Source organism: Amblyraja radiata, chromosome 20 (assembly GCF_010909765.2).
Source record: "Amblyraja radiata isolate CabotCenter1 chromosome 20, sAmbRad1.1.pri, whole genome shotgun sequence".
Taxonomy (NCBI): Eukaryota; Metazoa; Chordata; class Chondrichthyes; order Rajiformes; family Rajidae; genus Amblyraja; species Amblyraja radiata.
In genome coordinates this window covers 24,651,628-24,664,888 of record NC_045975.1, presented here as the reverse complement: position 1 = coordinate 24,664,888, position 13,261 = coordinate 24,651,628, and the positions used below count along the sequence as shown (strand labels likewise).

At 44.5% G+C, this 13,261-nt stretch overlaps 1 protein-coding gene across 7 annotated transcripts in view; it reads left to right on the top strand.

Moving 5' to 3' along the window:
* The first annotated feature begins 7,137 nt into the window (after window positions 1-7,137).
* The window catches only part of myrf (myelin regulatory factor), a 162,942-nt gene continuing 156,818 nt past the window's right edge, over window positions 7,138-13,261 (top strand). For all 7 annotated transcript variants that reach the window (XM_033039065.1, XM_033039067.1, XM_033039064.1 and 4 more), the window contains exon 1: window positions 7,138-7,633. In XM_033039065.1, coding sequence (XP_032894956.1) covers window positions 7,588-7,633 — 46 coding nt within the window. In that variant the 5' untranslated portion in view covers window positions 7,138-7,587. The remainder of the gene's footprint in view (window positions 7,634-13,261) is intronic.

The window sequence follows — 13,261 nt, the reverse complement described above, 5'->3', positions numbered from 1 at the left end:
GGCCTTTCACTATTCAGTAAGTTTCGATAAGATGTAGTTTGGTCAATAATATATTCCCTAATTGTTCATTTGCTTTATTTGTTATTTTAGTGTGGAGGCAGGGCAACGCCTGGGAAGTGATAGGTGGATACAAGTGTGTGGGGGGTGGTGTTGAATAGGCAGATGGGTGGACAAAGGTTAGAGATCTGTGGCTCAGTTACAGGGCTGAAAATAAATGCGCACAAATCTTTACTGGAGCTTCATAAGGGTGATAAGAATAGTGAGCTCTACACGATTGCCATTTGTTTAAATATTTGTTAGTCATAATTTGCAGCAGAACAGAGGTGCAGCGGTAGAGCTGCTGCCTTACAGCACCAGAGATCCAGCTTCAGTCCTGACCTCAAGTGCTGTCTGTCTGAAGTTTGTATGTCTCCCAGTGTGGGTTTTCTCCGGGTGCTCTGGATTCCTCCCACATCCCAAAAACGTGCAGGTTCGGAGGTTAATTAGCTGCTGTAAATTGTGTAAACTTGGATAATATCGAACTAGTGTGAACGGGTGATTGATGGTTGGTGTGGACCCGGTGGGCAAAGGGTCTGTTTCCATGCTTTATCATTAAAAACTAAATATCAAGATCATGAAACATGGAGACTTTGGATCTGCACCTAATTAGTAGCAAGTTGTGTTTGTGCGAGGAAGGATGGAGTGAAAATTGAACAAAATAAGGGTTAATAAAGTTAATGTAATAATAATAGAAGTTAACGCAAGGACTGTCGGCAATGCAGCTAACGTCTGATAATAGTGTAGCTGCAAAATACCAGGCAATTAAATAGGGTGCCACCAGATGGAGTAATACAATAAGAGGATCAAATCAGAACAGAATAAGCCTGGCTATTTGTTACGACATTAAGTCAAAGGAATTTCTCAGGGCCGAGGAGTAAAGGGATGAGTTTTAATTTCTGAAATCCTTGCACACCCTTTCTGCCCGTGACATCTGTAGTCCTTGTGATCTTCTGCCAGGACTTTTCTCAGAACCAGCATGAACAAGCAAGTCTATCTTGCAACCCGAATGGAGATGCAGACGCAAGTGGAGGCACAAAGTGCTCAAGTAACTTAGTGGGTCAGTCAGGCAGCATCTCTGGAGATCATGGATAGGTGATGTTTTGGATCGGGACTCTTCGGACTGATTGTGGGGGTGGGGTGAGGAGGACAGCTGGAAGCAAGGAGGAGCAGGACAAAGCCTGGCAGTTAATAAGTCGAAACAGGTGAGGAGGGTTATTTGATAGGCAGATGATTGGATAAAGGCCGGAGATGAAAAGACGGAAGGTGTGAGAAAAAAGGATTGAAGTTACGAATTGTGGAGCAAGAGGAAAGAACTTAGGTGGAAGGGGATGAGAGAAATGGGTGTGAATCAGGTGGGGCACGGGGGAGGGTGGGGGGAAAGAAAGTGGGGGGTATATGGAGGAAAATGTGAGAAGGGTTATTACATTTTGAGGGCACAAGGAACTGCAGATGCTTGAATCTTGCGCTGAACATGTAGTGCTGTATTTGAATCCAGATAGAGAAGGCAATGTTATCTACTGGAGATGTTATCTCAATTGGTCCATGAAACTCAAGCTATCCTCTGCCACATCGGCATAGGAATCAGCAAAGGAGAAGCAATTCCAAAAAAAGAACTTTTAACATTAGTTTAACTGTATCTGACTACAATCTAACAATCTAACACTTATTTCTGCTATGGTCTTTCTACCAGATTCTTCCACATTATATTTGTTCAAACCTATCTAAACTATATCATTCATCCTATCTCTTAAGAGTGGGAATTAGCAACAGCAAAATTGTCTCTCCACTTTTCACATCAAACATAACTCTAGGTCATTCCTCCAGTTTACCGACCAGAATAGTCAACACTTTATCATCCAGAAACTGAAAGTTGTTCTCAAAGATAAACTTGGACATTGTTGTTTAACTGTATCAGTCTCTCGCAATATTGAATGAATTCCATTTAAATACATTAATTAGCTTAATATTGATTTATTTTAATGAGGGGGGGGGGTGGGTAATTCTAGATTTAGTAAGTCTCTGAGAAAACAAATGTTATCTCTGTTTGATTGAGGTTGGTTGTCAGTCTCTTCATGGGGAGGATGAATAATGTGGCAGCACTTCTTGTCGGGGAGGGGAAGTAGACTAGATGTTATTTTCCACTTGTTCATATTTTGCCAGTAATACTAAAGTGAATATATTCAACAACTTAGCTTTATGTTGCTTCTTTAGCATTAATACAAAAGGCACCTCACAAAGACCAACTAGACAAAGACGGGTGACAAGCTAAGGAAGATATAACTGAAGTGGTGGGTAAAGGTGGATTACAGATGCAGTCTGAAGGAATGGACCAGAGTACAAATACACCTCACAGTGGTTAGGAAAATGAGAAGGATCACCTCGGGAAGAGTGACTGGGCAGTTGGGGGGAATGGGGCAGTGGGGAATTTGGGAAGGTGACAAGAGTGGGGCCCAGTAAAATATGAAGCTAATTCATCATAATTAATGCAAAAATGATTCATTTAAACATTAGTTTAATTTAGATACTTCGTGGGAACAGCCCTTTGGGGCTGTCGAGGCCATGCCGACCAGCGATCCCTAACACTAGGGACAATTTACATTTACATGTTTACCGAAGCCAATTAACCTACAAATATGCACGCCTTTGGAGTGTGGATGGAAACCGGAGCACCCGGGGAAACCCCACGGGGTCACAGGGAGAACATGCAAACTCCGTACAGACAGCACCCGGTCGAACCCGGGTCTCTGGCACTGTACGGTTGCAGCTCTACCGCTGGGAGGGCAATTGTTGGTTTCTACTTTTCAAGTTCAAGTGAGTTTATTGTCATGTGTCCCTGTATAGGACAATGAAATTCTTGCTTTGCTTAAGCACACAGAAAATAGTAGGCATCTACTACAAAACAGATAAATGTGTCCATATACCATGATATAAATATATACACACATGGATAAATAAACTGGGTAAAGTGCAAATAACAGAAAGTGGTTGTTAATAATCAGAGTTTTGTCCGAGCCAGGTTTAATAGCCTGATGGCTGAGGGGAAGTAACTATTCCTGAACCTGGTTGTTGCAGTCTTCAGGCTCCTGTACCTTCTACCTGAAGGTAGCAGGGAGATGAGTGTGTGGCCAGGATGGTGTGGGTCTTTGATGATACTGCCAGCCTTTTTGAGGCAGCGACTGCAATAAATCCCCTCGATGGAAGGAAGGTCAGAGCCGATGATGGACTGGGCAGTGTTTACTACTTTTTGTAATCTTTTCCTCTCCAGGGCGCTCAAATTGCCGAACCAAGCCACGATGCAACCGGTCAGCATGATCTCGACTGTGCACCTGTAGAAGTTAGAGAGAGTCTTCCTTGACAATCCGACTCTCCGTAATCTTCTCAGGAAGTAGAGGCGCTGATGAGCTTTTTTGATAATTGCGTTAGTGTTCTCGGACCAGGAAAGATCTTCAGAGATGAACACGCCCAGGAATTTGAAGTTCTTGACCCTTTCAACCATCGACCCGTTGATATAAATGGGGCTGTGGGTCCCCCTCCTACTCCTTCCAAAGTCCACAATCAGTTCCTTGGTTTTGCTGGTGTTGAGGGCCAGGTTATTGCGCTGGCACCATATGGACAGTTGCTCGATCTCTCTTCTGTACTCTGACTCATCCCCATCAGTGATACGCCCCACAATAGTGGTGTCGTCAGCGAACTTGATGATGGAGTTCGCACTGTGGTTCGCTACGCAATCATGGGTATAGAGTGAGTACAGCAGGGGGCTGAGCACGCAGCCTTGAGGTGCTCCCATGCTGATTGTTATCGAGGCTGACACATTTCCACCAATACGAACAGACTGTGGTCTGTGGATGAGGAAGTCGAGGATCCAGTTGCAGAGGGATGCGCAGAGACCCAGTTCTGCGAGTTTGGTAACCAGTTTGGAGGGGATGATTGTGTTAAATGCCGAGCTGTAATCAATGAATAACAGCCTGACATATGAGTTTTTGTTGTCCAAGTGGTCCAGTGCGGAGTGGAGGGCCAGCGAGATCGCATCCACCGTTGATCTGTTGTGGCGGTACGCGAACTGCAGTGGGTCCTGGTTTTTGTCGAGGTAGGAGTTGATTTGCTCCATGATCAACCTCTCAAAGCACTTCATCACCACCGGCGTTAGTGCCACTGGTCGATAGTCATTGAGGCACGTCACCTTACTCTTCTTGGGCACCGGTATAATTGATGCCCTTTTAAAGCAGGTGGGGACCTCAGACCTCAGAAGTGAGAGGTTGAAAATGTCCGTAAAAACTCCCGCCAGTTGGTCCGCACAGGTTTTTAGAACACGACCAGGTATACCATCAGGTCCAGGTGCTTTTCGGGGGTTCACCCCTCTGAAGGATTTCCTGACATCGTGACTGAGACTGAAATGCCATCACAGCGAATGGGGGATCGGGAAGGCACATCAGTATTCTCTCTGTCAAAGCGTGTGTAAAACGCATTGAGCTCGTCAGGGAGTGATGTTACACCGGCATTCGAGCTGCCTCCTGGTTTTGCCTTGTAGGAGGTGATTGCATTCAGACCCTGCCACAGCTGCCGAACATCTGTCTCGTCCTCCAGTTTGGAGCAGAAGTCCTTTTTGGCCTTTTTGATGGCCTTACCAAGGTCGTATCTGGTCTTCATGTAGGCCACTGTATCTTTGGAGGTGAATGCCCTGTGTCTGGACTTCAGGAGAGTGCGGATCTCAAAGTTCATCCAAGGTTTCTGATTGGGAAACACTCGGAAGGTTTTTGTAGGGATGCAGTCCTCCACACATTTCTTTATGAAGTCTGTAACGACTGTGGCATATTCGTTCAAGTCCGTTGCCGAGTCCTTGAACATTGCCCAGTCTACAGACTCCAAACAGTCCTGGAGTTGTTCTTCTGCCCCCCCCCCCCCCCCCCCGCCCCCCCCCCCCCCCCCCCCCCCGCGACCAGCTCTGTGCTGTCCTCACTTCTGGGGGTGCGCTCTTTAATTGCTGCCTGTAGGCAGGAAGAAGCAGCACCGCGGTATGGTCGGACTTACAGAAGTGAGGGCGAGGGATAGAACGATAGGCATTCTTGATGGTGGTGTAGCAGTGGTCGAGGGTGTTAGGTCCTCTGGTGCAGCAGGAGACATGTTGGTGGAAGTTGGGGAGTGATTTCTTGAGGTTTGCCTTATTGAAGTCCCCAGCAATGGTGGTAAATGCCTCGGGGTAAGACGTCTGATGTTTGTTGACCACGGCCTGCAGCTCCTCCAGTGCCAGACGGACGTCTGCCTGGGGTGGGATGTAGACCGCGGTCAGGATAACGGAGGTGAATTCTCTCGGGAGGTAGAAGGGACGGCACTTCACCGCCAGATGTTCGAGGTGTGGAGAGCAGGAGTTGGACAGGACTGTCACGTCTGAACACCATGCAGAGTTGACCATGAGGCAGACGCCCCCTCCTCTCCCTTTCCCAGATGCCAGGGTACGGTCCATGCGGTGGATGGAGAACCCTTCAGGTTGGACCGCTGAGTCTGGGTAGCTGGGGGTGAGCCATGTCTCTGTGAAACAGAACACAGAGCATTCCCTCAGCTCCCTTTGATAAAGCAGTCTTGCCCTTAAGTCCTCCACTTTGTTTTCAAGGGACTGTACATTAGCCAGTAGGATAGTTGGGAGCCATTTCAAAGACAGAACGAAGGGATTATAGAAATGCTGTTCAATTCAAAGCAAAGAACAAACTGTTGGAAGAAAACGGGTCGAGCAGCAGCCGTGGAGGCGAAAAGAATGATCGACATTTGGGGTTGAAACCCTGCATCAGGTGGGAGAGGAGAGTGAGGAGAGTCAGAACACAGTGCAGATCCCAGCATCTTGTGTCTGCAGCTACATGCAATTAGTTTCGTTTGGTTTCTGCATCATGTGTATTTGCAAATGGATAAAACAAACACCTCTTTATTTGTTAGAGAGGTCGTAATAAACGACGAGACCTCCGATGATGTAGGTACTAGTAAGAGAGGAGAAATAATGAACTGCAAAATCTGGAATCTTGAGCAAAACACATAGTGCTGGAGGAACTCAGCGGGTCAGGCAGCATCGGTGGAGGGAATTGTCAGACGACAGTTCGTGTCTGAAGCCTTAAGAAGGGTCCCGACATCGTCTGTCCATTCCCTCCATAGATGCTGCTGGGCCCGCTGAGTTCCTCCAGCACTTTGTGTTCTGCTTAATTGTAAGATGGGCTGAAGTTGTACATCATTACCCCGAGATGGATGTCCGATATGATCATTATAGATCTTATACCGCGGGGCCAACCGAGTGATGTGGACTGTATGTCCAAGGCACGAATCCCACTTTGATTTCAGGACATCAACGATTTATTCTTTCAACTACCATCGTGGCTCAGAGCGCTTTGTGAAACTAAACGGAACCACTGCAGATGCTGGAATCTTGAGCAAAATACGAAATGCTGGATGAACTCAGCTGATCAGGCAGCATCGGTGGAGCGAGTGGATCAGCGAGGTTTCAGAAACGTCACCTATCCACGATCTCCAGAGATGATGCCTGACCCGCTGAGTTATTCCAGCACTTTGTGTTTTGTCAAAAAAAAAAGGGTAGGTGGCGAACATGCTAGAGACGAATACAAGGGGAATGTTTATGGGGAGGCGTGTGAAGTGCGGGCGACGTGGAGTAGAGATTTGTGTCTATTCCGTATCCGCACTTGGTGATTATCTTGGGTGTAGACCAGCATCTGCAGTTCCTTTCTACACAAGGTTGAGAGGAGGACCGTCTGATGGAAGTGGGGCTGGGGTTGCAGGTTTGAGTCATCCATCATCACTGGATCCATCCAGCCCTCGCCCTGCGACCTTTGACTCGGCAAACGCCACTGGAAGTTGCATCTCCCATTCCCTCCACTCTTGCGACCAGCCTCTCTCGGGAGGACAATTGCTGGTTTGCAATTGCAAGTTTTATTATGGAGCAGGTCGACGAATGAGTGGCGCTCTGTGGCAGCTGACATCACGGCGGCCAGCCGAGCGATAAGTGGAGAGTGATAGGGAGAGAGAGGGAGGGGGAGAGGGAGAGGGAGAGAGAGACAGAGAGAGAGAGAGAGGTCCCATCGAAAGGGGAGGGCAGGGTGGGCTTTGTGGGGGAAGGAATCGGAATCGGGGATCTAGCGGGAACGTAGTACTTGTTCTATGTTCTTATTAAAGACAACGCGTTGTATCATCTTGCAGGCTTGAAGGAGTGAGAGGCGCAAGCCACCCTCAATTATTCCGTGCTGAAGTTTCAGCCAAAACAAAATTAGAGATAAAGTTAGTTTTTTGAACCTGCCCGGCGGAGTAGCCCGAGCCACGCCAGCCACCGGGGAGAGAGACAGACAGACAGGCACTGGCTTTCAGCAGGTACACTGAAGAAGGTGCGAGTTCTTGGATTACCAAGTGGGGGTAACGGAGCTGCTCCCGATCCCTCCGCCAATCTTTCGCTTGTATCATTGCTTGTGGTGGGGAATTTCGTGATGTTTTGAAGTCCTGGGGAGGCGGGCGAACTCTGTCCATGGATGTGTCGGGGAGGAATCGCTAGCTGCCAGAGACATGGAAGTGGTTGACGAAACTGAAGCTTTGCAACGCTTTTTTGAAGGTAAAAACAAAACAAACAAGAGGAGGGGGGGGGGGGGGGGGGGATGCCCTCCGATTTTAATGTTACCAATGTATAATGGACATTGATCAGTTATTTATGTCGAAAATGGCTACGATCAACGGGAAGACAAAAGTAAGACACATGTTGAGGCGTAAGGTCGGAGCTGCGACGCGATCTGCTTATTCTGGGAGTTTTATGCACCGCATGTCTCTGGTTTGTGTGCGTTTAACATCGAAACATTTCAAAACAATTTATTTGCAGCTGAAAAATTGAGTTCATCGATTGGACTGTGTGGATAACCAACACTACAACACGCACAACTCAAGTTTTATGGCATTGAATGTATCATTTAATAATCAAAATATCCCCCAACTTTTTGGCACCTTTTTATAAAATATTATAAAATGCTTAAGAACTTAAACTATATTCTATATATCGTCAACGTTTACAGAAGGTTTCATTGTAAACCAGTCATGCCGCTATATATGCGTTTCGTTGTCTTTGGGTTTACAAAACAATGGGGTAAAAATGGACAATTATTTTTCTGGATGTTATAATCCAATTGGTTCTGAAACCTGACTTTCTGTTGGCCTGCCTTCATATCCTTGCTTTGTTTCTTGTGATGGCGAGCATTACTTTATAACAGGAATTAAGTTTAGGATTTGCACGTATGCGTTTATTTAAATTAATCTGCTTTGGGAGAGTGTGACCGCAGGTTAGAGCGACCTGGTACCGAGCAGGCATATGAGTGCCACCCCCCACCCCCCTCTCTCACACACAATCTAATCCCCCTCCTAACTCCATGCAACTCCCCGGCTCCGCGTTAAACTGCGAATGGTCGACAAGGTTTGAGCTGGCGGCGAGAGAACCCTTTAGTCTTAAAGTGACAGGTGGGAAAGAGAGAAGAAAAAACTCCGCAGACAGGTGATGAGCCTCATTTTATTTCATACAATTCAACTGCAGAATGTTTAGGAATACGTGGTTCATTGGGGTGGAGTAAAACGACTAAAGATTTATTAACATTGAGTTAGAAACAATTTTCAAGTAAGCAAAATGTTATACGGATAATTTATAAGAAAGCTACGTTTGTTGAGTTACAAAACAAAAAGAGCGGAAAGTTTTTGAAGGAGTCGTTTAAATGTCCTTAAAGGCGAGGCTTTGATGCTGTGTCCCCGTCTCAGTCAATAAACAGCCAGGGCATCCACTGCTTATCTACACAACTTGCCTGGTTTGGAGCTATATGACTTAACTCTAGGGGATGCCAATACCGTGACAGATTTCTGTTCCATTGGTCGCTTGCGTGCACTGGAGATGTGCAGGTGCGGTGGGGAGGAGGGCAGGTCTTTATGGTTTGGAGGGTATCTAAATGGTGATCAGGGGGCGAGGAGTTCATGATGGAGCATCAAACGGCTTGAGATTTGGGGGTTGGGGAGGAAAAGAAAATGATGGAAGCGGGTGACAGTTTTGAAGCGCTGGGTACATAATAAGATGCTCGTTTGGCAATGGATACTTATAATGTGGGGAGGAGGTAGGTTCAATGAAATCGACCAAATGAAAGAGGGAAGAAGTCGGGGTGTGAAATCGAGAAGAGAGCTCTAAATCTGACGAAAAATAAACCTGAAATTGCTTTAAAATTGTGGAAGCTGAACATAAAATTCAAAATGCAAGTGACACATCCTTCAAAAAGGAAATTGGGCAATAGGGCAGGGCAAGGACTATTTACGAAGGTGCTTCAATGAATTGGATGAGCCGTTAGGCTTCCTTCACTGTTGGGCGATTTAGTGAAGGCAATGTCGGATTCTAGACTGGGCCCGGGGAATTTGCTCAACACCGTCTCCCCATCGGCTGCAGAAGGGTTTGGAGGAAGATGCTCGGGATTCCTGGGGACAGATGTAGACGGGGTTTCTGCGGGTTTCCTGCCATCTGACGGGGAAGGGGACTCCTGGCGAAGAGATAGGAACGTGAAAATGATTTTTCAGGCAACAGTCTGACAATCGAGTTATTTGACAAGAGATTTCAGTCAGAATGGGCAGCTTTGGAGCAGAGGTCTACCTATCACAATGATTCAAAAACATTTAAATTGGTGGAGAATTTTCAAAATAGGCTTTTATTGATTTATAAAAAATAAATAGTGAAAGAATAGTCCCAATATACAAATAATCGAGTGGTAACAAGGTGTCTTGTACTGATGGTGGAATCAAAGGGAATATTTTCTTGTGTGAAGAGGAGCTAGGAAAAACAATTCCCACAGCGTGAAGCATGTTGGTCAACAATTATTTTCCTTTGAAGCCAGTAAAAATAACAAAACGAGTAGTTCGTTACCAATGTTACAAGCCAGCTAGTTAGCACAGGAAGAATTAACACGGGTAGGTCCTCTTCATTGCTATCCAGAATTAATCTAGTCTGAAAGGAGTTTTAATTTTAGAATGATACTGAGTCATTTCTCAAAGGCTACATATTGGATATGTCTTGTTCCAACAGACTGAAAGAAAGGTTGGAGTTTCTTTGAGATGTATTTTCTCTTTCAGACTTTCAACATTCACTATTTTTACAAATCAATAAACAGCTTTCAAAATCAAACTCTCACCCAGTTTAAAAGTAAATGAAATTATTACAATAGATAGACCTTGGCATCAAAACTGCCCATTCTGACTGAAACCTGTTAAATCCTGAGTATATGATTTATTTTCAGATATATATCAGATCAGTGAAACCAACATTTAAAAAAAAAACTGATCTTGGGTCAATGTATATCGACATGCAGTGTAATTTGGGAGTTGTGTATCCAAATGTAGGTAAATGTAGGTAAGATGGTAAGAGTTCCCAAATTTGGAATCAGGAGGTTAGCCCAAGCTCTGGTTTGTGAGATGATTGTTAAAATCCCTGTGGTATCAGTGGAAGAGGAGCAGGCAATTTACTTGGTGCAGCACCTAGCATTTCACCATCCACCTAACAACCACAAAAACAGACCAAGTTCAATCATCTGATGGCTGTCTGTATGGCATTTGTGACTAGCATTTCCTTCCCCTCGCCAATTCCCAGACTTTGAACAGTTGATTGTATGAATTACATTAAGGTTGTTCATCACACTATTTCATCTTCGTCTGGTGCATTACAAGGCAGTTTGGCCATATCAGAACATCTAAGATCATAAGACATAGGAGCACAATTAAGTAATTTGGCCCTTCGAGTTAATCACGACTGATCTATTTCCCCTCATTCTCCTGCCTTCTTCCCATAACCTTTGATGCCCTTACTAATCAAGAACCTATCAATCTCTGCTTTGAAAATACCCAATGAGATGGCCTCCACTACCATCTGTGACAATTAATTCCACAGATTCACCACCCTCTGGCTAAATAAATTCTTCCTCCTCTCCTTTTTAAAGGTACATCCTTTTATTCTGAGGCTGTGCCTGCTGGTCTTAGATGTTCCCACTATTGGAAACATCCTCTCCACATCCAATCTATCTGGGCTTTTCATTATACATTAGGTTTCAATGAGATCCCCTCTAACCAGCAAGTACAGGCCCAGAGCCATCAAACTACCCTCATACATTAACCCTGCGTACTCAAATGGTCCATTGCATACTTGAGGGACTTATGCTTAAAGATTTTCTATTAAGGCCAGAAGGATTATAAATTGTTGTGATATTTTCTCTGTGGCATTTCATGCTATTAACAAGTTAGTCACGCAGGGGAATAGAAATGTACACAAACCTGGTTCATATTAGAAGATCTCCTTGGTTGTTGGAAGCAGAAACGATAGCAATGTTTGAAAGACAAGATTCAGATTCAGATTCAACTATAATTGTCATTGTCAGTGTACAGTACAGAGACAACAAAATGCAGTTAGCATCTCCCTGGAAGAGCGACATAGAATATGATTTCAATAAATAAATCTATTTACATGCATAAGACAATTAGACAAATACATGAAGATAGACACAAAATGCTGGAGTAACTCGGCAAGTCAGGCAGCATCTCTGGAGAAAAGCAATAGTTCCATTAGGTACTATCACAATGTTATGGGACTATCACAACTTAAAAAAAACATTTGGATAGGTACATGGATAGGATGGGCTTAGAGGGATATGCGCCAAATACAGACTAGTGTGGATGAAGCATGTTGGTCAACGTGGACAAGTTGGGCTGAAGAACCTGTTTTCACACCGTATGACTCTATGATGACCATGATGCCAATCTAAGCTAATTCATCTGCCTACTGTTTGTCCTTATCTCTCTATTCCCTGCCCCTTTATGTGCGTAAGTGGCTCCTAAACATTGCTATTGTATCTGCTTCTACTCCTCCTCTGGCATAGCTTTCCAGCATTTACCACTTTCAATGTAAAATAAAACATCCTTGTAAATACCTTTTACACTTTCCCCCTCTCACCTTAAAGCCTTCCCCTCTAGCATTTACCATTTCCAACTTGGCAAAAAGACTCTTAAGCCAGCTATGGCGCTCATCGTTTTATACACTTCTATCTGGTCACACCACAACCTCCGACGCACCAGAGAAAACAATCCAAGCTTGACCAACCACTCCTTATAGCTAATACTCTTTAATCCAGTCAATATTCTGACAAACCGCTTTTGCATCCTCTCCAAAGCCTTCACATCCTTCCTGTGATGCGGCAACTAGAATTGAAACCAATACTCCAAATGTGGCCTAAACAATGATTTGTACAAATTGTAGCCTAACCAATGTTTGTACCAAATGTGGCCTAACCAAAGTTTTGTACTTGTATACTTTTAAATGACTTCCCAACTTTTAGACTCAGTGTCCTAACAAATAAATTATGCCATTTGGCGTCTTTACCACCCTATCTACTTGTGTTGCCACTAAACATGCACCCCATGATCCCTCCGTGCATCAATGCTCCCAAGGATCCTGCCATTTACAGTAAACTTTCATCTTACATTTGACTTTTACAAAATACATCATTGTTCTGGCATCGATTATACAATAATTTTTATGTTAGGCTTTAATGCCAAATTAACAAAATAGGTCAATTTATTAAGGAAGCTTTATTCAGGATCACATTTAAAAAAACGTGTATTCACTTAGGCCTCTTATAAAAGTGTCACACTCGCATTTAGAAAGGAATTTGAGTAATGGGACTTCTACCATTTTGATCTCTGTTTAAGTCTCAAAATCAGGGCTTTTTTGGCTCCTCTTTTAAAAAGAAACGCTGTCCTTAACACCCAACTATAGCAAGGATGCGTGAAGAGGGTTTTGTAATGTCTTACATTGTTCAAGAAGCCGGAGAGAAACGAGCCAAGCTTTACATCTGCCCAAAGTACACAAAGTGCTGGAGTAACTCAGGCAGCATCTCTGAAGCTGAAACACATGGATAGGTGATATTTCAGGTCGGAACCATTCAGCAGACCCAGATCAGCCTTAAGTGATGGTCAACTTTGTTTATTTACATCAATGCTGCATTTTCAAATCAACAGGAGAAGATGTGCTAAAAGCTCTTTTAAAGCAACCCTGAAACCATCAATACCAGTGCCCCCACAGATATGCTCGAGCCACTGTGTACCTCTGGCAGATTGTTAAGGTTTAAATGTCACGTGTACTGAGGTACAGTGAAAAGCTTTGACTTGCATGCTATCCAGTCAGATC